The 27,992-nt window shown below is 45.7% G+C and overlaps 1 protein-coding gene and 1 long non-coding RNA gene across 2 annotated transcripts in view; one reads left to right on the top strand and one right to left on the bottom strand.

Annotated features, from left to right (window-relative positions):
* LOC110311613 overlaps positions 1 to 23,868 on the bottom strand; it is a 32,587-nt gene extending 8,719 nt beyond the window's left edge. Inside the window, exons 1-2 of the long non-coding RNA XR_002379981.1 lie at positions 23,429 to 23,868; positions 12,003 to 12,045 (exon numbers count right to left, since the gene is read on the bottom strand). This is a non-coding gene — a long non-coding RNA (uncharacterized LOC110311613). The remainder of the gene's footprint in view (positions 1 to 12,002; positions 12,046 to 23,428) is intronic.
* Positions 23,485 to 27,992, top strand: part of Atp5po (ATP synthase peripheral stalk subunit OSCP) — a 6,426-nt gene continuing 1,918 nt past the window's right edge. Inside the window, exons 1-3 of the mRNA XM_021185007.2 lie at positions 23,485 to 23,590; positions 24,553 to 24,603; positions 25,912 to 26,022. Of these exons, the coding sequence (XP_021040666.1) occupies positions 23,555 to 23,590; positions 24,553 to 24,603; positions 25,912 to 26,022 (198 nt within the window). The 5' untranslated portion in view covers positions 23,485 to 23,554. The remainder of the gene's footprint in view (positions 23,591 to 24,552; positions 24,604 to 25,911; positions 26,023 to 27,992) is intronic.

Genomic DNA, 27,992 nt, shown 5'->3' with positions numbered 1-27,992 from the left:
TAAATGAAATAAATACCCCCCCCAAAAAAGAAAAAAAGAACTCTTTTGGGGGAGAGGGATGCTATTTTTAAAAAAAGTCACAACTGGTTAAATCGCAGAGAGCCACTGATGCTGGGGTATCCATCCCCAATTGCCACATCAACAACACAACACGAGCACCCCTAAGGCTCAGAAACATTAGGCAGAGTGTATCTGCTAGAAATGACAGGAAATGGAAACCTCAAAACATGGCTGCCCTAACAGGATGAGAACAGTGATAGCACCAGTAGACATGCTAATGTGAAAGTGATAAATCTCAGAGGCCCCTGCCCCTAGACGAAGAGCTAGAGGCCTGAGAGAAAGGGAGAGTTAGCCTTACATAGAGACGAACCCTCTAACCGATGATACCAAGGGCCAGCCCTAAAAACACACGCACACAAGACACACCAAATGAACCAAACAGGCTGTACATATACGCACACACCTTTGCATAGGTGGTGTGTACATATACACACCTATGCATATGTGTGGATAACAACAATATTTTTAAAACTGAAGCCATGAATTTGAGAGGGAGCAGGTAGTTGATGTGGCCATGGAGGGGTTAGAGGGAAGAGAGGGAGGGGAATTAGTTATTAGTAACCCACCAGCCAAGCCGGCCGGAGAGGCAGGTAGGCTAGCAGATCTTCTCTCTCCCTCCTCACCTCCAATCCCCCAGTCTCATCCCCAGCTCTGTAGCAGATGACATATTGTGGCGTCTCCTTACTCTCCGCCCCATTCCCAGGTGACTACGCAGATCCTGAAGAGGCACCCTGCTTTCCTCCTTCCTCCTGCCCCCTGCCCCCAGCCCAGCCCTATTCCCAATGTCACCTCCCAATGCTTAGAGACATTTTACCTGGAAACTCAGTGGCCACACCTAGCAGGATCTTAGAAGAATTCCCTACCAGGCAGCACACAGCCACCACACCCTCCTGAGAAGCAGAGAGGACAACAGAAACCAAGGAACAAAACATCCGCCCAACATAGTCAAGACCTGATATAGGCACCTACAGTCACCAACACTCTGAAGCCAGATGCCTGGACACCAGCAGAATCACAATCAAAAACAGGCGGAACAATATGTCTCCTCTAGAACCCAGCAACCCTACCACAGTAGGTCCTGAGAACGGCCACATAGTTGAAGTACAAGACAGAGACCTTAAAATAGCTGTTATGGATATAAAAGAGGTCCTTAAAGAGGAAATGAATAAATCCCTTAAACCTATTAAAACATACGGAGCAGGGGAAGGAAATGGATAAAACAGCTCAGACCTGGAAATGAAAATAGAGTCAATAAAGAGAAGCCAGGCTGGGGAAGACCTTGGAATGAAAACCTTAGGAATTCAAGCAGGGCCTCCAGAGGCAACAGAAGAAATGGATACCTCCTTGGTCAAAGAAAATGTTGTCTAAAAACATGCTGGCGCAAAACATTCAGCGACACAGGACACTGTGAACAGACCAAATCTAAGAAAAGTGGAGGGCTGGAGAGATGGCTCAGTAGTTTAGAGCACTGGCTGCTCTTCCAGAGGTCCTGAGTTCAATTCCCAGCAACCACATGGTGGCTCACAACCATCTGTAATGGGATCTGATGCCCTCTTCTGGTGTGTCTGAAGACAGCTACAGTTACTCATATAAGTGAAATAAATAAATGAAGAAGAAGAAGAAAGAGAAGAAGAAGAAGAAGAAGAAGAAGAAGAAGAAGAAGAAGAAGAAGAAAGAAAGAAAGAAAAGAAAAGAAACGAAACGAAACGAAACGAAACAGAGGAAGGAGAAGACGTGAAGAAGCTCAGGTCAAAGGCCCAGAAAACATTTTCAACAAAATCAGAGAAGAAAATTTCCCTAATGTAATCAAGGAGATGCCTATCAAGGTACAAGAAGCATACAGAACACCAAGTAGACTGGACCAGAAAAGAAATTCCCCTCAGTACATAATAATCAAAACACCAAGCAAACAGAACAAAGAATATTAAAAGTTGCAAGGGAAAAAGACCAAGTAACATATAAAGGCAGACCTATAAGATTAACACCCGACTTCTCAATGGAGACGCTAGAAGCCAGAGGGCCTGGATAGATGTTCTACAGACTATAGAGACCTCGGAGGCTGGTTCAGAACACAGTACCCAGCTAAAACCTTCAATCACAAGAGATAGAGAAATTCCATGATAATACTAAATATTCAGCTACAAACCCATCCCTACAGAAGGCTCTAGGAGGAAAATTCCAACAAGAAGAGGTTAACCACACCCAAGAAAACACAAGGAATAAATAATCCCAGACTAGCAAATCAAAAGGGAGGAAACACACACACACACACCTAAATAATGGAATCAGCAAACATTGTTCATTGCTCATTGATCTCTCTCAACACCAGGGGTCTCAATTCCCCAATAAATAAATTCTGACAATACACTAACAGAATGTATGCAAAAACAAGTACCATTCTTCTGCTTCATCCAAAAAAACCACATCTTAACATCAAAGGTAGACATTGCTTCAAGGCAAAAAAAAAAAAAAAAGGAAAAAGATATCCCAAGCTAAGAAGCAAACAGGTGTAGCCATTTTAATATCTGATAATATAGACTTCAAACTAAAGCTAGTCAGAAGAGATGGAGAAGGACATTACATACTCAGGGGAAAAAAATCTACCAAGATGACATTGTAATTCTTATCTGCACACCAAACAAAAGGGTGCCCACGTTCCCAAAGTAAAGACCACTACAGCTTAAATCATCTACTGACCCTCACACGCTGATAGTGGGAGTCTTTAATACCCTACTCTAACCAATGGACAGGTCATCCAGACTGAAACTGAACCAGAGAAATGCTGGCGCTGACTGACAGATGTCACATTTCACTGAAACACAAACGAATTGCCTTCTCAGCGCCTCATGGAACTTTCTCCAAAAGTGACCACATACTCAGACACAAAGCAAGTCTCAACAAACACAAGAAAATGAAAACAACACTCCGCCTCATTCTGTCTGACCACCTCGGGTTAAAGCTGGATAGCAACAGTAACAGAACCAACAGGAAACTTATAAACTCATGGAAACTCAACAACTCCCCTACTGAACGAAAACAGCTCAAGAGAGAAACTAAGAGAGAAATTAAAGACTTTCTGGGACGGAATGGAAGTGAATACATAACTGACCCAAGCCTATGGGCATGATGTGGGCGGTCCTCAGAGCCCGGTTCATAGCACTGAGTGCCTGCATAAAAAAATTGATGGGCTGGAGTGATGACTCAGCCATGGAAGGCTTCGATCACAACCAAAAGAATTTTGGAGAGATCTCATACTAGTAACCTAACAACACTCTTGGAAGCTTTAGAACAGAAAGAAGTCACACCCAAAAGGAGTGGATGGCAAGAAATAATCAAACTCAGGGCTAAAATCAATACAATTGAAACAACAAAATAATACAAAGAATCAGAGAGACAGAGTTGGTTCTTTGAGAAAAATTGATGACCTACATACTCTTATCCAAATTAACGATAACAGAGAGAGAATATCAAATTCAATAAGGCCAGAGACAAAGGGGAGATATAACAACAGACACCGAGGAAGCCCAGCAAACTGTAAGAACATACATTCCATCAAAGTGGAACAGCTAAAAGAAATGGATGTTTTCTCAATATATAACACTTAACCAAAGTTATATTGAGATCAGAAAGCAATTTACACAGACCTCTAGCACCTAGTGAAATAGAAGCAGTAATTAAAATTCTACCAAACAAAAAGCTCAGAACCAGACGGTTTTAGTGCAGAATTCTACCAGACTTTTAAAGACGAGTTAATACCAATTAATTTTTTGCAATTAATTCAATTAATACTCTTGAAATTATTCCACAAAATAGAAACAAAAGAAACACTGTCCAATTTCTTTTACAAGGCTACAGTTACCCTTCTACCCAAATCACATAAAGACCCAACAAAGAAAGAATTACAGACCAATTTCCCTTAGGAACATAGATGCAAAAATTCTCAATAAGATACTTGCAAAGTGAATACAAAAAGATCTTCTACTATGATCAAGTAGGCTTCATCCCAGAGATGCAGGATAACTCAACACATGTCAATTAATAAATGAAATCCTTTGAAAGACAAAAAAAAACCCACATAATCAGCCAGGTGGTGGTGGTGCACACCTTTAATCTCAGAACTCACAGAATTCTTGAGTTTGTGGCCAGCCTGGTCCATAAAGTGAATTCCAGACAGCCAGGGCTACACAGAGAAACCCTGTCTTTGAAGGGTGGGAGTGGGGTAATCACCTATTTAGACACAGAAGAGACCTTTGACAACATCCAACACTGCTTCACAATAAAAGTACTAGAGAGATTAGGACTACAGGGGACCATGCCACAACATAATAAAAGCAGTTTACAACAAGCCGACAGCAAACATCAACTTAAATAGAGAGAAGCTCAAAGCAACTCCACTAAAACCAAGAACAAGACAAGACCGTCCACTCTCTCTATAGCTATTCAATATAGTAAACGAAATCTTAGCCAGAGCAGCCAGACAACTAAAGGACATCAAGAGGATACAAATCAGAAAGGTAGAAGTCAAAGTATCCTTATTTGTAGATAGTCTTCATAAGTGACCCTAATAATTCCACCCAAGAACTCCTACAGCTGATAAACATGTTCAGCAAAACATCTGAATATAAAATTAACTCTCAAAAATCATGAGCCTTCCTGTGTACACATGGCAAATGGTCTGAGGAAGAAATGAGGGAAACACCACCTTTCAAAATTGCCTCAACTCCTATAAAATATCCCCGGTAACTCTAACCAAGCCAGTGAAAGACGTGTATAATATAAATTTTATGACATTGAAGAAAGAAATTGAAGAAGATATCAGAAGATGGGCAAATCTCCCATGTTCATGGATCAGTAGAATTAACATAGTAAAAATGGCCATCCTACCAAAAGCAAGCTACAGATTCAACGCAATCCCCATCAAAATTCCAACCCAGTTCTTCACAGATCTTGGAAGGGAGGTTTTCAGGTTCAGATGGAAAGAAAGAAACAAACAGAAACAAACAAACAAAAGCAAAATAGCTAAGGCAATTTTTAACAATAAAAATAACTACTGAAGATATCGTCATCCCAAATTCAGGTTGTACTACAAGGGTTTGTTTGTAATAAAGAAACCATCATGGTACTAGCAGGAAAACAGACGTGTTGACCAGTGGAATTTAATTGAAGACACAGATGTAAATTAAATCCACACAGCTATGGACACCAGCTTGTTGATAAAGATACCAGAAATTCACATTGAGGGATCAAAGACCTCACCATAAAACCACCTACACTGAATCTGATCGAAAAGAAATCTCAGGGATCTAGAGTCAAACAAAACAAACAAAACAAAACCAAGCAATAAAATAGCTCCTAACGACACCATGCTACACCCATAGAGCTGTACCTTGCTCAGGCGTCCTCAAAGAAGCTTCCTCCTACAGCAGATGGGGACAAACCACAGACAGAGACCCACAGACAGACAGAGACCCACAGACAGACATGCACATTGTGACGAGACCTTGGAACACTCAGCCCTAAAAGGAGTGTCTTCATCCAAGTCCCCGATCAGGGCTCAGGCAACCCTACAGAAGAGGAGACGAAGTGTAAGGGCCAGAGGAATACAGAACACCAAGAAAAGGCCCTCCAAACCAAGCCAACAGGATGGATGCACGTGTGTGAACTCGCAGAGACAGAGGCGGTGTGCAGAGCACCCGCACAGGTGAACCAATGGGGTCCAAGCTGAAAGAAGTGGACTCACGCCCCATCCCTAAGCCAGAAGCAATCTCCAGTCGATAACCACTTGCAAAGGAAAATTTAGATTTCTCTAAGGGGGTCTCACTGGGAAAACAAACTCAAGTGCAGGCCGCACATGCAGCGGTAGATGGGCAGCAGAAAGCAAAGTCAACAGTATCTTTGGAGGGTCTTCATTTCATAATGGCATGTCAGGGCTTGTCTGTCTGTCTGTCTCCTTTCTTTTTTTTTTTTTTTAAAGTTCTATCTTATTTTTTATTTATCTTCCTTAGATATTTCCTGCCTTGGTACCCTATAAATCCTTTGCGCATATGCTATGGCGTCCAATTCCCGAGTGTGCCTCTGCATCCTTATCTGTTTCTTGTGCCTTTTCTTGGGCTCTTTTCCTCCTGTTTGTTTTGCCTTGTATGTTAGGGGTTTTTTTTTAAATCTATTTTTATTGTTATCCCTTAAAAACCTATTTGCTTTCTAATGAGACCCAGAGAAGGGGTGCATCTGGAGGGGGGGCTGTGGAGAGGAACTGGGAGGGATAGAGGGAGGAGAAACTGTAATCAGAATACATTATGTGAGAAAATTTTATTTGCAATAAAAAGGGAAAAAATGAATTCAATATTTGCAAATGGGGAGTGGCGACTGTTGATCCCTAATCTTTAGCTTCTGAGACATCTTTTCCTAAAATGTGTTACTATTATATCATGGAGAACTACAATACAGAAATGTACTTTCAAAAGAATATACTTTCTTGTTTGTTTGGTTGGTTGGTTTGGTTTTTCGAGACAGGGTTTCTCTGTGTAGCCCTGGCTATCCTGGAACTCACTCTGTAGACCAGGCTGGCCTCGAACTCAGAAATCCACCTGCCTCTGCCTCCCAAGTGCTGGGATTAAAGGTGTGTACCACCACTGCCTGGCAAGAATATACTTTTGAAGATGAGTCTCACTTTAAAAAAAAAAACAAAACAAAAAACAAAGCAAAAAGATAATTTATGTAAAGCTGTAGTCTGTCCCCAGTCAAATAGAATTAATAACAGGACATATTACATTGGGTTCTAAAGAGAATTAAAGATGCTAGTTTATGCAAAGCTGTAGGCTCAGGGCATCTTAGAGAACATACTGTTGTATGTCTCCTGGTCTCCTTACTGATAAAGCTGGGCCAAACAGAGGTTGGTGCGGATCCTAATGGGCTCTGCCACCTCCTCTATTTGAATATCTCAAGCTTGTCACTCCAAGGGGTCTTTCAGACTACTTGCTTCCAAATCAGCCCCCAAATTATTTAAAGTGTGGTTACCTAAGCCCTGGTCAGCTCCCTGGGACTGTCTCAGTCTCCTCTAAACTTGCCTGATGAGATATGGGGGTGCCTTTCCCAAGTAGAAAGTGGGGTGTCTGAAAGTAGTGATAGGGATAGCAGAAGGGACCTGAACCATGGGATGAGGGGGCCAGGAGCCGGAACTGGACTCATCAAAGGCAGCAGATGCCTTCCATTTATTTATGCTTTAAGTGTGATGGTTCTTGCTACTGATGTTTCAATTCCAAGAACCTGAATTTAGAATGCCCATTTGATGCTTCCAGAAGAAGACCACATGGTCTGACGATTTCCATAATAAAGGCATCATTCCTGAGCGACTCATCCATCCATTCATTAGTGAGAACTTGGAAGTCGGTGCTCAGCCAGGCACTGTGCTGGCCGCCAACCAGGGAACGACACAGGCGCATTCGTCACCTCTTTTCCAAAAAGGCTCTGAAATACCCAAGGACAAAAGAAGGGACAAGGAGAAACTCAAAGTTCGCAAAATTCTACAGCCACAGGATCACCTCACTGGAGCTCAAAGGACACACAGGCCCCCTCAGAGTGGAAGAACGAGGGGCGCAGCAGCTGCCTCCCACCCCACGAGTCCCGGAACCTTCCTCGGTTCTCGGAATCCGTCTTGTTTTGTCTGTTTTGCCCTTTCCCGAACCCAAAAGGCAAAGAAGCAGAACAAACGTGAAATTGCTCTTCGTGTGGGACTGAATCACTCTGAGTCAAAGGCGGCAAAATCCTTCCCATCTGGCACCGCACCTCACAAGTTTCGTTTAATTTAAAAGTGGGCTACAGAACAGGGTAGAGTGGGACTCACTGTTATAAATAATGTGTGCACCCGGGTTACTAAGAGAATACCCCCCGGGGCCCGGAACTGGGGGAGCCTTTCATTCTCTATACATTCTTGGAACTTTCTTGGAAATTTCTAAATTTATAATGAACAAAACATTATTTCTCTAAAAAAAAAATACATTTAAAAGGTGATTTCAAAAAATAACAATTGCTTCTCTTTCTTGTTGAAAGTCAGTATGTTTTGTAAACCCAGCCTCCTGAGAATTTTCTAGAATCCTATTACCCAGATTATATCCAATAGTCAAACCCAGTCTTTGTCTTCCAACAGAAAGCACAAAATTGTCTTCCCAGAATCTCTCCAAGCACAGCCTAGCTGGAGCCCTGAAAGGAATTAACGCTTCCACAAATATTTCTGGGTTCCCTGCCAAGTCCAGGGAGCTGCTCTCTTGCTCTGGGTCAGGAGGAAGGGCGGATTCTACAGGACACGATGTTGGTCACTACACCTGTGACTGGTCTTTGGTACGAAGGCACCAATACATCCACAGCAGAAGCCGCCGTGGGTGGAACTGCAACGTTGAGAGGCACTGCGTGCTGGGCAGATGTGGGAGGTGTGTGGTGGGAGCCCACCGACAGCAGGAATTGGCCACTCCCCTCCCTCAGCTTAGTGTTAGGGCAATGAGGAAGAGCTGGGGATTTCTTTAGCAGAAGCGTGGCATTGAGGTCCGAAATGTCGACACTATTGTTTGTTTTGGTTTTTAAATGCCGGTTACTCAGTGGCTCCTTTTAAAGCGCCATTCACAGGTTAGCAGGTGTCCGTACTCCGTTCTTTTTCATACCCAAGTAATATTCTGCTGCGTTAGATATACCACTTTTTTTAACGTATAGAACAGAGTTTATTCAGGGCATGGGGAGGGGAGTTAAGAGGGTTGGAGAGAGAGAGGAGAGAAGTAGAGGAGTAGAGGCCAGCCATGGGCACATGGGGAGAGAGGGGGAACGGAATGGGTGGGGGGAGCTGGGAGGGACGAGAGGACAGAGCAGGAGCAAGAAGGAAAGAGCGAGAGAGCAGATATACCGCATTTTAAAAACCTGTTCATTCATTATTGGATACACTGTTTTTCTGCAGCGCATTAAATCCAATCTGTAGTGGGTTTGGCCTAATGTTTCTTATATTCTAATGTTAATTTGGGTCCTCAAAATTGTTTGCACCCAAGGCGCTGAGGGGCCCTGTCTCCATTTGGTTCTGGTTGGTAAATAAAGATTCTGGCAGCAAATGGCTGGGCAGGATGGACAAAAGCAGGACTTGGGATGTCCCAGGCTTAGGACCATGAAGAAGAAGAGGGGGAAGAGGATGGGGAAGGGGAGGAAAAGGAGGAGGAGAAGGAGGAGGAGGAGGAGGAGGAGGAGGAGGAATTCCGCCATGCCAAGAGAGTGTGGAGAAGAGAGATGCCATGCCTGAGCAGAGGGCAGGACAGAGGCATGGGCGCCAGGTGAAGGAGACAGGAGAGTGCGGCCCAGTGGGACAGCCCCCTGGGTCCAGGGCAGCCAACACAGAACAGGGAATTTTGTAAATTGTAACTCAGAATTATCAGCGAGAGGTAGATTCTATCAGCAGTGGAAGTTAGGCAGTAGCCCAGCTATTGTGCTGATTATGGTATATGAAAATATAAAGGCTGTATGTGGGGGTGTGGGGGTGTGGGGGTGTGTGTGTGCGCGCGCGCACGGGCGTGTTTCATTCGGGACCATAAACCATTGAGGCAGGTAGCGAACCTGCCACCGGCAAAATATATTTGATAAATACTTAATCCAACACTAATCCTCTGGTTTGTCAGAAGAAAAAGTTCATATTAACTCTTTGAATATGAAAAGAAAAGGGAGTTTTGGAACGGGGGAGACCCTGAGTTTCCACACAGAACCAGCGACCCGCATGTGCAGTAGCCACGGCCCCTCCTATCCTCCTGATCCCTCCACAGGTGCCGCTGGGGTAACCGAAACACTTGTGCCTCCAGAAGCCCGTGTGGACCTTTGGGTCTCAAACCTGTTCAATGGATTAACAAATGCCACAGGTTTAGAAGCTAATCTTTAGCTTTCATGTTCTGCCAACACAGGGGGATTGAGTTTGTGGGTTCCCAGGCATGACTAAGGCCTCGTCTCAGCCTGTGGGTGACCTGCCTTCACTCCGTCAACAAGCAACTCAGACATTGAATCGCCCCGTTCCAACGCTGTTTCTCCTTTTCCCACAGTCCCAGCCGTTAATTTATTTTTCTTTTCTTTTCTTTTTTTTTTTTTTTGGTTTTGGTTTTTCGAGACAGGGTTTCTCTGTATAGCCCTGGCCGCCCTGTGACTCACTCTGTAGACCAGGCTGGCCTCGAACTCAGAAATCTGCCTGCCTCTGCCTCCCCAGTGGATCATAGGCGTGTGCCACCACTGCTCGGCCGTTACTTTCTTTATTGTATTTTTATGATTATATATTATATATATGAGATTAAAAAATATATATATATGTATATTGTACCACTGAACAACCATTGTGCATTGGCACAATATAATTTAAGATGTCCCTTGTATTTTCTAAATCACATTGTTATAAATAAAGCCACTCGACCATCATCCAGTTGACATAAGTGAGTTCTTTTGAGGTTGGGGCTTTCTAAATGAAGAAAATTGAGAAAAATTTAAAACCCAGCTATCGATTATCATCTTGAATCAATATAATTTTTTTAAAAGATTTATTTATTTATCTGAGTACACCAGAAGAGGGCATCAGATCCCATTACAGATGGTTGTGAGCCACCATGTGGTTGCTGGGAATTGAACTCAGGACCTCTGGAAGTGCTCTTAACTGCTGAGCCATCTCTCCAGCCCAGTTAATATAATTTTTAAACTGTGTTAGAACCAAAACAAGAGTAGATTCTGGGTTTTTGTTTTTTTTTTCTTTTAGTGCTGAGCATCAAAGCCAAGGCTTCACACCTGTTTTCAAGTACTCTGCCATGGAACTGCCCCACCCCCACCCTGCTATCCCCACTCTACCCCCACCCTTTGGCCTGGAGAAGAAATCCTTAAGGCTGAGAGCTTTTTCTCCGAAAAAAACAAATTTTTCAAGTGCCACAAAGAACCTACTCTGTGCCTCAAAAAAACTCTATAGTCTTTCCCTTGTAACTGAAGAAAAAAAATATGTATGTGTGTATATGTATGTGTGTGTATATATATATATATATATATATATATATATATATATATACTTTAATGGAGACCAGAGAGATGGCTCAGCAGTTAAGAGTTTGTCTTAGCCAGTGTTTGATTGCTATGAAGAGACGCGATCATGGCAACTCTTATGAAGGAGAGCATTTGATAGGGGCTTGCATACAGTTTCAGAGGTTTAGTCCTTTATTTGGTGGGAAACATGGCAGTATGCAGGCAGACATGGAACTAGAGAAGAAGCTGAGAGTTCTACATTCAAATCAACAGGCAGCGGGAAGAGAGTGACACTGGGCTTGGTGTGGGTTTTGAAAACCCACCCCTAGTGACACATTTCCTCCATCAAAGCCACACCCATTCCAACAAAGGCCACACCCACTCCAACAAAACCACACCTCCTAATCCTTCTCAAAGGGTGCCACTCCCTGACGACTAAGCATTCAAATATATGAGCCTGGGGGAGGGGGCATTCTTATTCAAACCACCATAGGTCCTTGCAAGAGGACCCAAGTAGGGGGCACCTCATAATCACATGTAACCTGTAGCTCTAGGGATCTGATATCTTGTTCTGGCTTCCTTGGGCGCCTACACTCATGTACACACCACACACACACAATTAAATAAGAAATGAACTTCAGAATATAACACGCTGTTAGTGAGGCTCTCTGGAGGTGATATATAAATATTCAGGAATTAGACAGTAGTAGATGCCAACGGCTACCAGGCATAATAGCCCATGCCTTTAACCCAAGCAGTGGGTAGGTGGCAGAGGCAGGCAGCTCTCTGTTGAGTTTGAGGCCAGCTGGGTCTATATACTGAGATTCTATCTCAAACAAACTAACTAACAAACAAACAAAAGGCCATCTCAAGATTCACTTTAAGAGAGTATACAGGGATGGCGGAGTGTGACTCAGTGGTAGAGCACTTACCCAGCATGCACTGCACCGAGTCTCGGCATACCAACCCCAAGCTCTGAAAAAAAAAAAAGTTTAAAGTACATAAATTTTATGATACATGAATCATAGCTCAATAAAATAGAGAAGTTGAAATGATATTTACGTATCAGAATGCGATTTAAAATGGCTGTGTGTGCGGATGTGTGAATGGGGATATCTTTTTTAAAGAAATATGGGCTACTAAGCGGAACTGGCAGCCTGCACTTGTAGCTGAGCCCAGGAGTTCCCCCTGACTGACCTCCACTGCCAGATTCAGGCCTCACAGCCCCCAGTTTCCCTGGTTCAACTGACACCCCGGGCCACAGACTTTGGTAGCAGCTCTAACTGCTTTGCCTCAAGGATATTTCTCGAAAACACCGCCTGGCTTTCCACGAACGAACGTGCTTTGGAAATGCGCTCCAGGCTGTGTTTGATACATTCTGCGACTTTGTGCGAGGCTGGGACCATGAAGGGCACGGTTTCAGAAGGTTGAAGTTAAATAACAAATTGACATCAGAAAACGGGCCGTTGAGCAGCCAAGCCACCAGCTGCCTGGCACCGGTCAATATTCTGGCACCCTGGAGCAAACCACCCAGCCAAAGCCTGCACTGTGGCCCCTGGTGAGGCTGGGGCTAAGGCTGGCCCTGGGGTCTTGAGTGTGAAAACTGACCTGTCTACGCCTCTGTTTTCTTGTCTATAAAATAGGGACGGTTGTCTTTGTAGCTAACAAAGGCTTTGGGAGACTGAAATGAATGAACAGATCTGAAGTGATGGTTCCTAGAAGGTGCCGGGAGCTTGGAGAAGAGTAGGTACTGCCTATCCTTAAAGGGGAAGAGGGGAGGGAGAGAGGAAGGAAGTAGAGAGGAGAACCAATAGAGGAAGGGTTTGCCACACTTCATTTCCACGGATACTGGCTGTATTTCTATCATCATCCTGTTCTCACGTCCCATCCCAAAACCCAGCACTGTGACTAAAGACCAGGGGTCTAGAGACATTCTGTGGAAAGCTGGTCCCATGATGTTACGAGCAAACCAGGCTGCCACCTCCTGCCAGTTTTTGAAGCTTTAAGCAAAGTAAACTCAAACACATGGTCTTCACAGGTATCCAAAGAACAGGCCGGGTGGTATGCCAGAATCGCATGGGGTGCCTGGTTAAAATGGAGAACTCCAAGGATGAGGAGAAAGCTCAGTGGGTAGTGGGCTTGCGTAGCATGGGGACCTGAGCTCACATCCCCATCCCTCGTGTGAAAAGCCAGGCTCAGCCCCACACACACCATAGTCCTCACGCCACCACTGAAAGACAGAGACTGGAGGATCCTAGGGACTTGCTGGCCAGCCAATGTAGCCAATCAGACAGCTTGGGAACCCTGTCTCAAACCCTAAGGTAGACAGTGACAGATGAAAATACCTAGCACTGGCCTTTGGCCTACACACACACACGCACACACACACACACACACACACACACACACACACACATAACTTGATGCATTTGCACACACAAATAAACTAGGGACTCTTAGATCCCATCATCAACTCCTTCGCCAGAGCTTCCAGCGGGGAATCTGCATTCAGAGACTCCGTGGAATGCCTCTGTAAACTGCAAGAAACAAATCTCAGCTTCTGCCTTATCTGGGGTTACTAAGTCTGTGATGAAACCCCTTGACCAAAGCCACTTGAGAAGGAAAGCGTTTACTTGGCCGATGCTTCCCTATCTCTCATCACCACGGATGCAAGTCAAGACACCCAAACAAAGCCAGAACCCAGAGATAGGAGCAGAGGCCATGGAGGAGTGCTGCTTCCTGGCTTGATCCTCTTGCATTGCTCAGCCTGCTTTCCGGCCACCCCCAATGTCCCCTGTCCATCACTAATTAAGAAAATGCCCTGCAGGCTTGCCTACAGCCTCACCTTACGGAGGCATTTTTAAATTGACGTTCCCTCCTCTCAGGTGACTTTGGCTTGTGTCCAGTTGATGTAAACCAGCCAGCACAGCACTGAGCATGAGAAAGCAGAGATTCAGAGCCCAGCACCTAGAACTGCCAGCCCGGGACTTCTGGAGAGACCTTAAGAGTAACTTAAATGAATGATAAACTATGATGACGGCGAAAGAAGAGGCAGGAGTGGATGAAGCAGCCACACATGGTTCCTTGCTTTGCTGCCCCTCCTCACAGTGTTCCTGAGGGGAGAACTGCTGACGTCACCTGAAGAGCCTCCAGAGCATGAGCAAAGCAACATGAGATCCGAATTCAGGGGACACAGAGGAGCCAAGACATATGAGACCCATGCTCCAAACTCGGGGGATGCAGAGAGGCTGAGAGAAAGGTCTGCCACCATCAGCAGCTGGCGACTTTCTAGGATTCATTTAACTTGCCTGTGCCTGTGCGTGTGCGTGTGTGTGTGCGTGTGTGAGTCCATCTGTCCATCTGTCTATCTGTCTGTCCATCCTCTGTTCTGTGGACACTCTCCTACAGAAGCCAGAAGAGGATGTCCGAAACCCTGGAGCTGGAGTTACAGATGATCCGGATCCTGATCGGCTTGGGACTCAGGAAGAAGTCCTCCAAATTTAAAGACATATTCAAGAAAAAAACTCAGAGCTTGTAAAATTAGGGCTGGCTCGTTTTGATGGTAGACTAGCATCTATGCAGTATGTCTTCTTTAGTTTGTATTATTATTATTATTATTATTTTGAGACAAGGTTTCTCTGCCCCACATAGGTGTCAGGAACAAACGATTCTTCTGCCAGAGTAGCAAGTGCTCTTAACCATTTCCCCAGGCCTCTTCTGCCCTACTGTGTGATACAGATAAACACCTAATTACTTAACAAAAACATCATCATCTTACATGTTGAGCATTTTAACCCTGCTGTATTTGGTTAGCAATAGACTAAGGCTATTTCCTCAACGCAAAAACAGCAGCACACTCTTTCATCCTAGCTAGCCCAAGGTTGATCTAATCCCTGTCCAGTTCTTAGATATTCAAACTCAATACTTAATTTAAAATAAAGCCTATTGAGGGCTGGTGAGATGGCTCAGCAGGTAAGAGCACCCGACTGCTCTTCCAAAGGTCCTTAGTTCAAATCCCAGCAACCACATGGTGGCTCACAACCATCCGTAACAGGATCTGACTCCCTCTTCTGGTGTGTCTGAAGACAGCTACAGTGTACTTACATGTAATAAATAAATAAATTAAAAAAAAAAATAAAGCCTATTGAGTCGGTCCTAATCCATCTGCTGGGTGGGTGGGTGTAATGTTTCAGGTTCCATGGAGTATTTTCAATCCGAAGGCAGGACCGACTGACGGCTACCGTGAAAGATTACTTTGAGAATATTCTTGACTAACCTTAAGGATTAGAACATAAGTAATAAAAACACACAGGCTTCAAAAATGCCAGCAAACTGATTCCAAGGTAAGTGTCGGTGCCACAAATCATAAGAAGAAGGAGGGCATGCTGGCTGGCCATCTTGTCACCGTCACAAGTGGACCAATTTGATTCGGTGCCAGGGAGACGGTAGACTTTATTTTTGATAAACAACCACTTTGAGAACTGTGCAGTGAGGATCTGCCTGCTGGCATGATTCATTTTCATCTTTTTTTTTCCTCCTTCATTGCTTCCATTGGTTGCCAAGATATGACAGGAGCTACTGTTGGCTTGGGACTCAGGTATAGGAAGAAGTCCTACAAATTTAAAGACATATTCAAGAAGAAAACTCAGAGCTTGTAAAATTAGGGCTGGCTCATTTTGATGGTAGACTAGCATCTATGCAGTATGCCTTCTTAGGTTATATTATTATTATTATTATTATTATTTTGAAACAAAGTTTCTCTGCCCTGGCTGTCCTGGAACTCAATGTGTAGACCAGGCTGTCCTGGAACTCACAGAGACCCACCTGCCTCTGCTTCCCAAGTACTAGAATGGAATTGAGGGCGTGTGCCACCACTGCCAATGCAGTATCACTTAATGGTAGGCGGAAGGAAAGGGGTGTGTGTGTGTGAGAGAGAGAGAGAGAGAGAGAGATAGAGAGAGAGAGTGAGTTGTGTTGTTCGGTGTTCATGTGTGTACTTGCACATGTATATGCAGGTGTCTGTATATATACATGTGGCAGCCATAGGGCAGTGTCTTCCTCTATCACTGTCTGTATTTTGAGACAGGGTCACTGACTGAATCTGTAGTTCACTTCCTTTTGCTAGTCAGAGAGCTCCAGAGATCCACCTGTCTCCGCCGCCGCCACAGTACATAGGTTCTATGATCCATTGTGACAGCACACACTCACATGTGAGGATCCAGACTTCCGCCTCCACACTCCCCAGCCAGCCCCTTTACACGCTGCGCCCTCCTCCTTCACAACAAAAGGTGGTTTTCAAAACTGAAACTGGTTCCAAAGAATCTGTGACAGCTCCCCGGAGGTGGGCGGCTCTTGGTTGCTGGCCTGTTCCCTGGACATGCCAATACAAAGGAGCAAAGCAATGGTCGGGGTTAGGGGACAACCCTCTGTCCCCTTTCCAGCCACGTACAAAAGGTCTAGACTGCTGTTCCTTGCAGATCTTGTCTTGGTCTCTGAAAACTCCCCCACTAATAGTCCTCTCGTTGCTTGAAATCTCAAACTAGATGGTACTTTCCCCCAGTTCTGCTAGTCTGCCATCAAATAAAAAGCCTACAAAAGCTGCTAGCAGCCCAGTCTCTCCCCAGAAGGCACTGAGTGGGAGCCAAGCAGCTGCTTAGTACTTCCGGGTCACAGGGCCACAAGGTCACCCTAACTCATTCCCTACGGAGACTGGTCAGGATTTAAATCCTGGAGTGTTAAAGCCTCCTTTAGCCTCACCAGTCAATCCCCTGCCTCATGTTCCAGCCACATTCCCCTGACATCCCAAAATGAGCTCCACTTTAATGATTAAAAGCGAACAAAAGAATATTCTGCTGCCAAGCCTGACCAGCAACTGCTTATGAGACCCGGCCCTACCTCGGGGTCTAAACGGTCCTGTCTCTACACTGGGACATTTCAGCATCAGACGTCCCCACGTTGGGTCCCTCTGGAAGGCTTCCCTGTGAGTGTGAACATGTGTGTTCCTCTCAACACCATTCACTCTGTCTCTTACAACTAAAGGAAAACCTTGTTACTGCCTTCTTCCCACCTAACTCCTATGAGGCTCAGCAGTTCTCAGGGTTGTTTAGCAGACATACGAGCTCCTTCCTCATCCCTCCCCCCCTCACCCCCCAGTTCTCTTCCCAAGTAAATGACCTTACAAAGTTTGTTTGTAGCTGGGTGATGGATGGTAGTGCACACCTTCAATCCCAGCACTCCGAAGGCAGAGGCAGGCGGATCTCTGTGAATTTGAGGTCAGCCTGGTCTACAGAGTGAGTTCCAGGACAGTCAGGGCCACACATGGAAACCCTGTCTCCAAAACAATGTTTGTTTATTTGTTTGTCTGTTTGTTTATTGTGTGAGTCAGTTCTTGAGTCAGTTCTCCTTCCACTATATGGAACCCAGGGATTGAACTCAGATCATCAGGCTTGGCAGCAAGCGCCTGTGTCCACTGAGCCCTCATACTATTCTTTGGCCCATGCTTATTTACCAAGCTGTTCCGGCTGCAGGTTGGTTCAGAGCATCACTCGGTAAGTTTCTGCAGAGGACACGTGCTTCTGACCCACGCCAGGCCTCCCCACAGTCAGGCCCCTTCCCAAGCGGAATTGGTGTTGACAGAAACTGTGCCCTGCTTTCAGAGGGCCTCATGGCCATCTCTTCCAAGTTCTGAGCCACAGCCCAGTGAAAAGAGGATATAACACGTTAATATTGCATTTAAAATGGCCCCTGTTGGGTTTGTGTTCATCTCCCCTCTACAGGAAAAACAACAAATAGAAAACCCCTGTGTGCAAGGTGAGAGTAACAGGCCCCTCCTCGTGCCTTCCAAGCTGTGACATGCTACCTCCTGTTATGATATTTCCATTCTCCACAGAAGGAACCTGAGACACAGAAATTGTTTAAGACACAGAAGTGGTGAAGCAAAGCCTAGGTCACGCCACCAAGCACAACCAATCATGACCAGACCCTCGAGCAGGTTTCCTCAGCTCTCTCAGTCCATTAGAAGGGCACTGTGCAAGCAAGCTTGCTACCCTGGCTTTCCTCTCAAGATCAATGTTGTGATTCAAACCAGGGGCCAAAGAAGGTTATGCTCCGTGTCTTTTCTTTGCTGCTTCTGTCGCTACCTGCTTCCAGAATAAGATTCTCCCAAAGATATAGTGCTCTCCCTCCTGACCTAACCCCACCCCACTGCCCAACCCAACAAAGGGCTATGACTTCTAAGTCAGAAACATGCCAGTGAAGCAAGACCTGGGTTGCTATGGGAGGTCTAAGAGTCAAGGACCAGCTAAGATAGTTTCTAGGGGGTTCTACAACAGGCTTCAGCTATGATGGCGGAGGTTGTGACTGGAGCTATCAGGATTGTTTGTTTCACAATCATATGATTCTCACTGGCTAACGTGAGCCAGGCACTGCATTTTGGACCCAGAAAGCTCTAGAAAGACTCTGTTTGCAACATAAGGCGATGGCGCCCTCTAGTGTCCGCAGCATTTTGCAGACACCTACCAGGCTCCTTTGTGGTGACCTTGAACATTGAGCAGGTGGCAGCTTCAAGGTGGGCACAACCTCACATCACGCCCAGAGGTGAAGAAAACAAGCCTGAACCACAGGGGTGGTGAAACTCAAGACCCTCTATGGGCCACTCTGCAGATCCGAGAGATCGAGTTTCAGGAAAAAAAAAAAAAAAACACTAAACTTTTCTAATTAAAAAAAATGAATGAATTAATTAAAAATTATGTGTATGCTGGTGAGGTGGGGTGTTGCATGTATTCTGGATGCAGAGGCAGAGGCAGGTAGATCTCTATGAGTTCTGACATCAGCGTGGTCTGGGTTGAGAGTTCCAGCCCAGACAGGGCTACACAGTTTAAAAAAAAAAAAAAATCAGGCTGGGGGTGGTGGCTCACACCCTGTGAGCATTCAGAATGCAGATCTATTTGAGTTCGAGAAACTCTGTCTTGAATAATAAAAACAACAAACAAAAAACCACCCCCTTGAGTATGCAAGTATGCCTACATGTGGGTATGTCCATGTGAGAACACAAGTTCCAAAAGAGTCCAGAAGAGGGCGTCAGACCCCTCGGAGCTGGAGTTACAAGCTCCAGCTTGGTAATGGAGACAAGGGTGCTGGGGACTGAACGGGGTGGGGGTGGGGATGCCCTCTGCAAGGGCAGCACAAGGTCTTAACTGCTGGGCCGAGTGTCCGCTCTCACCACCAATTCTTATTAAATGATTTACTGTCCCTTTCCTGTGAGCACATGTTCCAGATCTTAAGGTTAAAGAGTTTAAGTTCATGTGGTGGTAATGCCTTCTCTCTCTTGTTCATTGCCCGCTCAGTTTCCAACACACAATCTCTACGAACCGCAAGACTTGTGCAAAAGCCCCAGAGGTCATTTGCTCTTTCTGGGGCTTTAAAGAGAAAGAGAGATCTTGTGTGAAAGAACTGCTCTAATGCAGGCTGCCACCCTGCAAGACACAGGGACTGTGGTAAGAGGTTTGTGCACAGTTCTTAAACAAAACAAAGGAAACACCAGAAAGGACTGTACTCCGACGTGACTCCATAGATAATGTAAACACTCCCGAGACCTCTCCGTGCACGAAGAGGATTTATGTGAGTGCTCTATCTGCATGTACACCTGCGTGCCAGCAGAGGGCACCAGATCCCAGTATAGATGGTTGTGAGCCACCTTGTGGTTGCTGGGAGTTAAACTCAGGACCTCTGGAAGAGCAGCCAGTGCTCTTAACCACTGAGCTAGCTCTCCAGCCCAATTCGTACATGTTTAATGTGTGTACTTAGATCTTTTCTGTGTGTCATGAGATAATTTTTGTTAGTCTGATTTACTTATTTAGGGTTATTTGGTTGGTTGGTTGGCTGACTCTGTGTAGCCTGACTGGACTAGAACCTGCCAAGTAGAACAAGCTAAACTTGGCTTTTCTGTCATCTGCCTGCTTCTGTCCACTGAGTGCTGGGTCACAGGCACACCCCACTATGCCTAACTTGAAAGGCTCACTTTCATGGCTGTGTAATATAGCATTCCAAATAAGCCATTCCCCTGTGTTTGGACACGATTTGTTTGTTTCTCTGTTTTTCTATCTCTAAGTGAGGACACTGTGAAGTAGGCATGAACCTTCCTCTGGGTCTCTGGTAATGAACAATGGGAATTGCCCCTGTAAGTCTAATCTTTTTATCTGGACTTTCTAAATACTGTAATTTCAAAATGGTTTTTTCTGAATTAAAGAGTGAGTCACTAAATTTTAAGACTTATGGCAGGGGCTTGCGAAATGGCTCAGTGGTTAAGAGCACCAACTGCTCTTCCAGAGGTCCTGAGTTCAAATCCCAGCAACTACATGGTGGCTCACAACCATCTGTAATGGGATCTGATGCCCTCCTCTGGTGTGTCTGAAGACAGCTACAGTGTACTCATATACATAAAATAACTTTTTTAAAAAAGCCTGATCACATGAGTTTGATTCCCAGGACCCACAGAAAGGCATAGGGAGAGGACAGATGCACAAGCTGTCCTTTGACACTCACCATGTGGCAAGTGCATCCCATGTGCACACAATAATAATAAATAAGACTCATACGTGTACCACTGATGGTCTCATGATGCCATGCTGCTGTTTTCTGTGACTGTCTCTGTGCAGAAGATAAAACAGCTATTGATAGTTATCTTGAACGGGAAGCATAAAACGAAACAGGTGCCAGGCAGTGGTGGCGCACACCTTTAATCCCAGCACTTGGGAGGCAGAGGCAGGCCAATTTCTGAGTTCAAAGCTAGCCTGGTCTACAGAGTGAGTTCCTGGACAGCCAGGGGCTACACAGAGAAACCCTGTCTCCGGGGGAAAAAAAAAACCTGGAAACAGATACGGTCTTAAATATCTGGGTTTCTCTCCCAGGGTAGCCCTGCCCTTGTGCGTGTCTATTAGCCTTGACTGCAACAATGTAAAAAAATTTAAACAATCTAAGTCTGTTTCACCTCCCAGAAAATACAGACACAGTAGGCCCACTTACACCTGAGAGTTGTCTGAAACTCAAACCTTGAAATTCAAGTAACCATCAGCTGCCATTTTAGAGCTATGCATGGAGCTAGAGTGGATGAAGAAGATGCACAATAAGTAGAAGGCACCGCATTGCCACAGGGCAAACCTACAGTATAAAAGTCAGTGCAATAGATGGTCTACAATTTCTGGAGTGTATTTGAGCCTGGGACTTTTAAATTTTCTATTACATTTATTGAAACCCAAATTGCTTGTAAACTTGCATGTAGCTATACTTCAGGAAAATACAACGTTACGGTTTGATTTTACATAGAGTACAAGGTTTGTATTCTACTTTGGTTTCTTTTGCTGTGACAAGACACAGAACAAGCTGGCAGGGTGCAGGCCTTTAATCCTAGCACTTCGGAGGCAGAGGCAGATCTCTGAGTTCAATGTCAGCCTTGTCTACAGAGTGAGTTCCAGGACAGCCAGAGCTACACACATGCACGTGCACACGCGTGCACCCACAGGGCAGGGGAGAGGGGGACAATTTGAGGGAAGAAAAGGGTTTGTTTCAACTTTCATTTCCAAGTAGCAGTTCATCCCAGAGAGGAATCAACAAAGAAGCAGAAGTGGGAACGTGAGGGTAGTAACTGAAGCAAAGATCCACTGAGAGCCACTGCTTCCTCAGCGCTCTCTGGCTTCCTCTCAGGGCTTGCTCAGCCTGCTTCATATACAACCCAAGGATTGCCTGCCCTTGCTACCTGCCGTTAGGTGTACTGCCATCAGTGGGCTGGGCCCTCCCACATCAATCATTAATCAAGAAAATGGTCCCCAGACTTGCTTACAGGCCAACTGGGAGAGGCAGTTTCTCAGCTGAAGTTTCTGTCTAATTCTCAGAGGTATCTCTAGTTTGTGTCAAGTTGAAAAACTAACCAGTACAGCCTGTGAAGGCAAACAGGTTGATTTTTTTTTTTTTTGATACCTTGTTGAGTCTTGGGATATAAAACAGCTGTCTACACATGAGCAGTTCCATAAGATGTGATCAGGGCTGAATATGCTTTGCATTAGGCTTAGGTAAAAGCATTTTGCAGCATGGAGCAAAATCGGAAGTGTCCACGCACAGCTAGTGAGAGTGTAAGCTGAAGAGAAGCAGCTCTGCCTCATGTGCCATGTGCTCATGCTCACTTGTCAAGCTGCTCAATCAACTTTTAAATTCTACTTTTGAAATTATGAAAAAGTATATCTAAAGATGCTCAGATGTGTATTAAAGTAATATATTAAAGTAATATAAACCACGTGAGTTATGTTGAAAAGTCATAGAATGGTTAAGTTATAGAATCAAAGTAGGTTATTCTGCAGCTATGGACATGTTTATTAAAGTGCCATAATTTAGAAATTTGCTTATACAAAATGTATTTCTGAGGTTGGAGAGACAGTTCAGCGGTTGGGCACTGGCTGTTCCTGCAGAGGACCTGTGCCTAGTTTCAGCACCCCCTGGCACCTCACAACTGCCTCTAACTCCATCTCCAAGAGACTCGATGTCCTTTTCTGGACTCTAAGGCAACAGGCACACATGGTACACATGAATACATGCAGGAAAACACTCAGACACATAAAACAATTTCTAAAAAAATGTATTTGCAACCCATATAATTCTGTATCCATCTTCCCTCATATTAAAAAGTAAATTATATATAGATAAATTATATATAGATTTTGAGTCTGTGGGTATAAAAAGCACAAACACGGGCTGGTAAGATGACTCAGCAGTTAAGAGCACTAACTACTCTTCCGAAAGTCCTGAGTTCAAATCCCAGCTACCACATGGTGGCTCACAACCACCGATAATGAGATCTGACGCCCTCTTCTGGCACGTCTGAAGACAGCTACGGTGTACTTATGTATAATATAATGATAAATCTTTGGGCTGGAGCGAGCAGAGGTCCAAAAACAAAAATTAAATCCCCAACAACCACATGAAGGCTCACAACCATCTGTACAGCTACAGTATACTCATATACATGAAGTAAATAAAGAAATCTAAAAAAAAAAAAAAAAGAAATAAAAAAAAAAGGACAAACACACCTGTCAACTGTTCTATGTACTCAAAATATGGCCAGAAGAGCCAAGAAGTGCGCCCCGGGTAGGTTCGCTTGTGGTTTTTGTTTTAAGTAAAGCCTGAAGCATTGCCACAGAAGCCCACTTGGCAGGTTCAAGACGAGGCAACGATGTTGACGATGCATGTGCAAAGAGTTTAAATCTAAACCTAATTTCAGATTTAATTTTCAGATCTGGTTCCGGTTCAAGAGTCCAGCCGGACTGCGGCAGGTATGGACTACAACTCCCAGCATGCAAGAGGTTCTTACCCACACTCCCGGGCTCCTGACGCGTACATTTCCCAGAAAGCCGAGCGATCACGCTGGCGCGCGCGTGCGCTCTGGCGCCAGTAGTCTCTTCTCATTTGGGTTTGACCTACAGCCGCCCGGGAAAAGATGGCCGCGCCTGCAGCGTCCGGGCTGTCCCGACAGGTAGAAGCTGGCGGGAGGGTCCCTCCCGGGGTTGCGGGTCCCCGGCTCCCATCGCCGCGTGTGAGGCCGTGACTGAGGGGTCAGGCAGCCCGCCCAGGGTCGTGGGGCCCGGCGACTGCAGGCAGCGTGGGGCGAATCTGCGTTTCGTCCCCGTGGGGAGTGGGCACGGATTTCTGTCTTGACCTTGACATCCAGGACTCACTGCATTGGGGAGCAGCTGGCAAGGGCATGGGAGAGAGAACTGGGGAGAGCACATGCCTGTCTTTGTTGGTAAACCTGTCAGGGCTGCCTTCTGCTTAGGATTTTGAGTGTTGGAAAAGCACATCCCCTGTGTTTATAAAGGAGAAAGGGTTAAACGTCTCCACTTTGGCTGGCAGCCAGTGAGTGATGGCGAGCTTGCAACAGGCCAAGTCCAGCAGAACCTGGAATTGGGTGGAAAAAATACGTGCCTGGATCATCTGCCGTGATAATTTTCATCTGCACCATACAGAATTATTACCAAGGCGTTAGAAAGCTTTTTAACCCTCATAGCCGGTTCTAATCGCGTACATTCTAGCGAAGGAAGTATATAACAGTGGCCTGTGCCCTCGAGAAACGCTTTTTAAACGGGATTCCAGGCTGCTCCAGTGACAGACACAGTGCCTGAAGCCTGGTGCTGTATCAAGAGATACACTTTCATAAAGCATTCTTCCCAAATGTGATAAAGCTCTTAATTATTTTTGAAACATTCCACTTTGGGAAGTTAGCGGTTTTTCTCTCTCAGCTACCCAGGGAGGAAGGTGGTGGGAAGGCAGTTTCTGGAGAGATTTGGGGTGATTCTCAATAGGGAGTGTATAACAAAGAGCAGCTCCCACTCTGTGTGATGATAGAAAGGAATTGCACAACTATTTGATTAGATTATTTTAACACATTGCTAAGCTAATGCAGAAACCCTGTCTGATCTGTTTTCTTTTGTTCTAAAGGTTCGGAGCTTCAGTACATCTGTGGTCAGGCCCTTTGCCAAGCTTGTAAGGGTATGTCAGCTTACTTATTTGTGTGTGTGTGTGTAAAACAATGAGAGAGTGAGTTGAACAGAAATACGGTGAGGTGTGTAATTACTAACCTTGGTCTGCAAGGGTGGCAGTTCCCAGATGAGTGCCTGGGTGCAGGGGATGCTGTTGGGTGCCTGTCACACAGGGTGGCTCAACCCTAGTCATTAATGTTCTTGGTGGGCCCGGCAAGAGGGCTCAGCAGGTAAAGGCTGGATGGCAGGCCTGAGAGTGTGAGTTCAATCCCTGGAACCTGTAGGGGGGGAAAGGAAAGAAAAACCTGAAAGTTTTCTGTTCTGTTCTCCGCATGTAGTGTACACACACACACACACACACTGTATGTATGTATAAAAGACTCTTAAATTGTTTTTCCTAGTAATCCTCCATAGACAAGCTAGCCTTTCATTCCTTTTTTATGAAGGAACTGTTTCTAACAAAAGAAAGTGAAGTGCCCAGATTCTCACACAGTTGATACTTGTGGCAACTCCGAGTTGCCCAGACATGAGGCGTGCTTGCAGCCTGCACCTTGTTTCCTCAAGCAGAATCAGTACTGACAGGTACCATTCCCAGGCACCAACAGTCTCACCTTTGATTGCAGAGGTCTACTGGCCTATTTTTAAACCAGAAGTCTGACTGACCTCTGGCCCAGTACAGATTGAAGTATGGCTGCAGGTGCATTTAGTCTGTAGTTTTTTATAACTAATTCACGAGTGGCAGAATCTAAAGGTATCCTGGGCCACAGTATGCTCTCAGGCACCCAGGCCAGTGATCTGCACTCATGATCTCCTCAGGAATAGCAGAACACAGTGCTCTAGGGATGTTTGGTGGAACTTACAGCAACACACCCTTCGCCTAATAACAGCACCAAATTCCTTCAGCCTCTGTGAGTGGAGCCATTTTATCCCTCCTGAGAACTTCATAAAACACCATGACCGTGATAGGGACACATCCACGTGTGCACTTCTTACACGCTGCTCCCTGCATTGCTTATCTTCACAACGGCCTGCCGTCGTACTAAACTCCTGTGCTTAGGGACGGCATTGTCACTGAGGTCAAAGAAAGCCAAAGCTTGCTGTAACATTTGCAGGTAGGGAGAGCTGGGAGAGACGCTGGACACTGCCCTCTCTGCCCCTCTAAAGGTAGAGGGTCCTGGTCAGGGAGACGGCCCTAGTTTGTGAGTTCTCATTTAGGACTGCACCTTGGCTTGGCAGTGGGAATGCGGTCTTGGAGTTGGGGGTGATTCTGTTCCTGACTTAGCTGCCTCGCTCCCCCCTCCCTTACTCTTGTTTCCAGCCCCCTGTTCAGGTCTACGGCATCGAAGGCCGCTATGCAACCGCCCTGTACTCTGCTGCGTCTAAGGAGAATAAGCTGGACCAGGTGGAGAAGGAGCTGCTGCGCGTAGGGGTGAGCAGCTCTCTGTAGGGCTTGTTCCTGTTCCCGGTCCTAACAGGGTACAGCCTATAAAAAGAACCACTAGAAACTGCCATAAAGTTACTGTAGACGTGCTGTTAATAAGACCGCTGTATTACTCTGAAACTTTTGTGTAATACAAGCTAGGAGATGCGTAAGTATATTCACATGAACCCAAGCTTTCCAGCTAGAAAAGAAAATCAAAATACAACCCAAGAACACTTGCCATTTTAGAAAAGAATTTAAAGATAGACTATATTGTCACTGTATTGAAATTATATTTTCTTCATGAAAGTTTCTTTAGGAACTTATCCTGGGGTTTTGGTTTTGTTTTGGTTTGGTTTTTTCCTCATGTTCTTTCTTGGGAGTTGGGGCGTGTCAGGCACGCACAGTGCAGGTGCAGAGGTCAGAGTCCTTCCCTTTACACCGTGAGTTCTAGGGGTCAGACTCGGGCCAGCAGCCTGGGCCCTTTTGCCCTTCCTGGGTCTTTGTAATTACTTTGGTCCCAAGATGTGAAGGAAGAGTGGCACAAAGTCAGAGCTCTGTGTCAGCGGCAGCAGGCCCAGGGCCGCCTGGAAAGGACCTTCCTCTGCATTTTCTCTTGAAACACAAAAGAGAAAAATGAGCTTTGTAAATTAGCAGAAACCCAAGTGTACCTCAGCTCAGAGACTACCCCTCCCATTTCTTCAGGGGTAGCTGCCCCTAAAGGCTAGGGACAGGCTCCCTAACCAAGAGTCCTCTCTTTATAGACTGCAGCACCACTGGCTAACACTGTGTCCTTTGTTTATAGACCACAGCACGGATGCTGCAGCCCCTCGCCTCAGTCTGTCAGCTTAAGCTAGTGCCCAGATGTGATAGCAGCAGTTTAGCCCTCTCTCCCCTGTTTGCAGATAATACTGAGGAGCTTGGCTGGGCCTGGCCTCTCCCCTGTTGAGAGGCACTGACAGACAGACAGGCCCTGTGCTGGTGAGCACCGCATGTGGGGAGCAGTTCTGCTCTCTTTGAGCCAGGCAGTCATGTTCACTGTCAAGATGGTGATTTCGGTGGTGGACATTAGACTGGGATTTGGGGCAGGCAAGATGGCTCACTGGGTAAGGATGCTTGCCACCAAGCATGGCAACCTGAGTTCATTTTCTGGGACTCACATGGTGGAAGGAGAAAACCAACCCTAAGGCTGTAGGGCTCCCTTGTTCTTTGGCCTGCACACATTCACTGTGACCCTCACAGGAGTGTGTGTTCGTTCTCTGTCTGTCTGTCTGTCTGTCTGTCTGTCTCATGTTTTTAGTTACTTAGATTTGGGTTTGAATAAAATCCAGAAGTGAGTCATAGAGGAAAAAGAGGGGTGACAGTTGTCGGAGGTTCCATAGGTGAAATCTGAGGGTCTGAGGGAGCGGCAGTGTGATGAGAGTCCCTTTGACGGTCTACCGGATGCTCATGGGCACATGAGAGGCATGTCTGTCTGCAGCTTCTCGGGGGAAACCGTAGCATGAAGTCTTAGCACTCTATGGCAGTGGCCTACTGGCCAGGAGCCAGCGAGGTGCTGGGAGTGGCTGACAGGCAGGTGGACACGTTTACCCACTGCAGGTCCCGGAGCTCTGGCCTGACGCTGAGGTGGGCAGGTGCTAAAGTGGCAGTGGCCACTGAGTGTCGGGAATAAGATGGATTCCCAACATGTTGTGGGTTTTGTCCTCCCAGACCAATCTCTCAAAAGTTAGGTTTGTTCCAGGAGCTCTGTAGGAGGGCAGACACAGTTAGGGTCTGAGGCAGGAGCTCAAGGGCTCAGTGTACTTGGGAATGGTGGAGTGAGAAAAGTGAGTGGCCGTGTCATACTCAGAGAGACATGGCTGCTTAATTTTTATGATCCTTCTTTAAGATGCATGTGCGTGGTGGCGCACGCCTTTAATCCCAGCACTCGGGAGGCAGAGGCAGGCGGATTTCTGAGTTCGAGGCCAGCCTGGTCTACA

Source organism: Mus caroli, chromosome 16 (assembly GCF_900094665.2).
Source record: "Mus caroli chromosome 16, CAROLI_EIJ_v1.1, whole genome shotgun sequence".
NCBI classification, from domain to species: Eukaryota; Metazoa; Chordata; class Mammalia; order Rodentia; family Muridae; genus Mus; species Mus caroli.
Note: the sequence above shows the minus strand (reverse complement) of the source record. Positions and strands in the feature narration are given on the sequence as shown.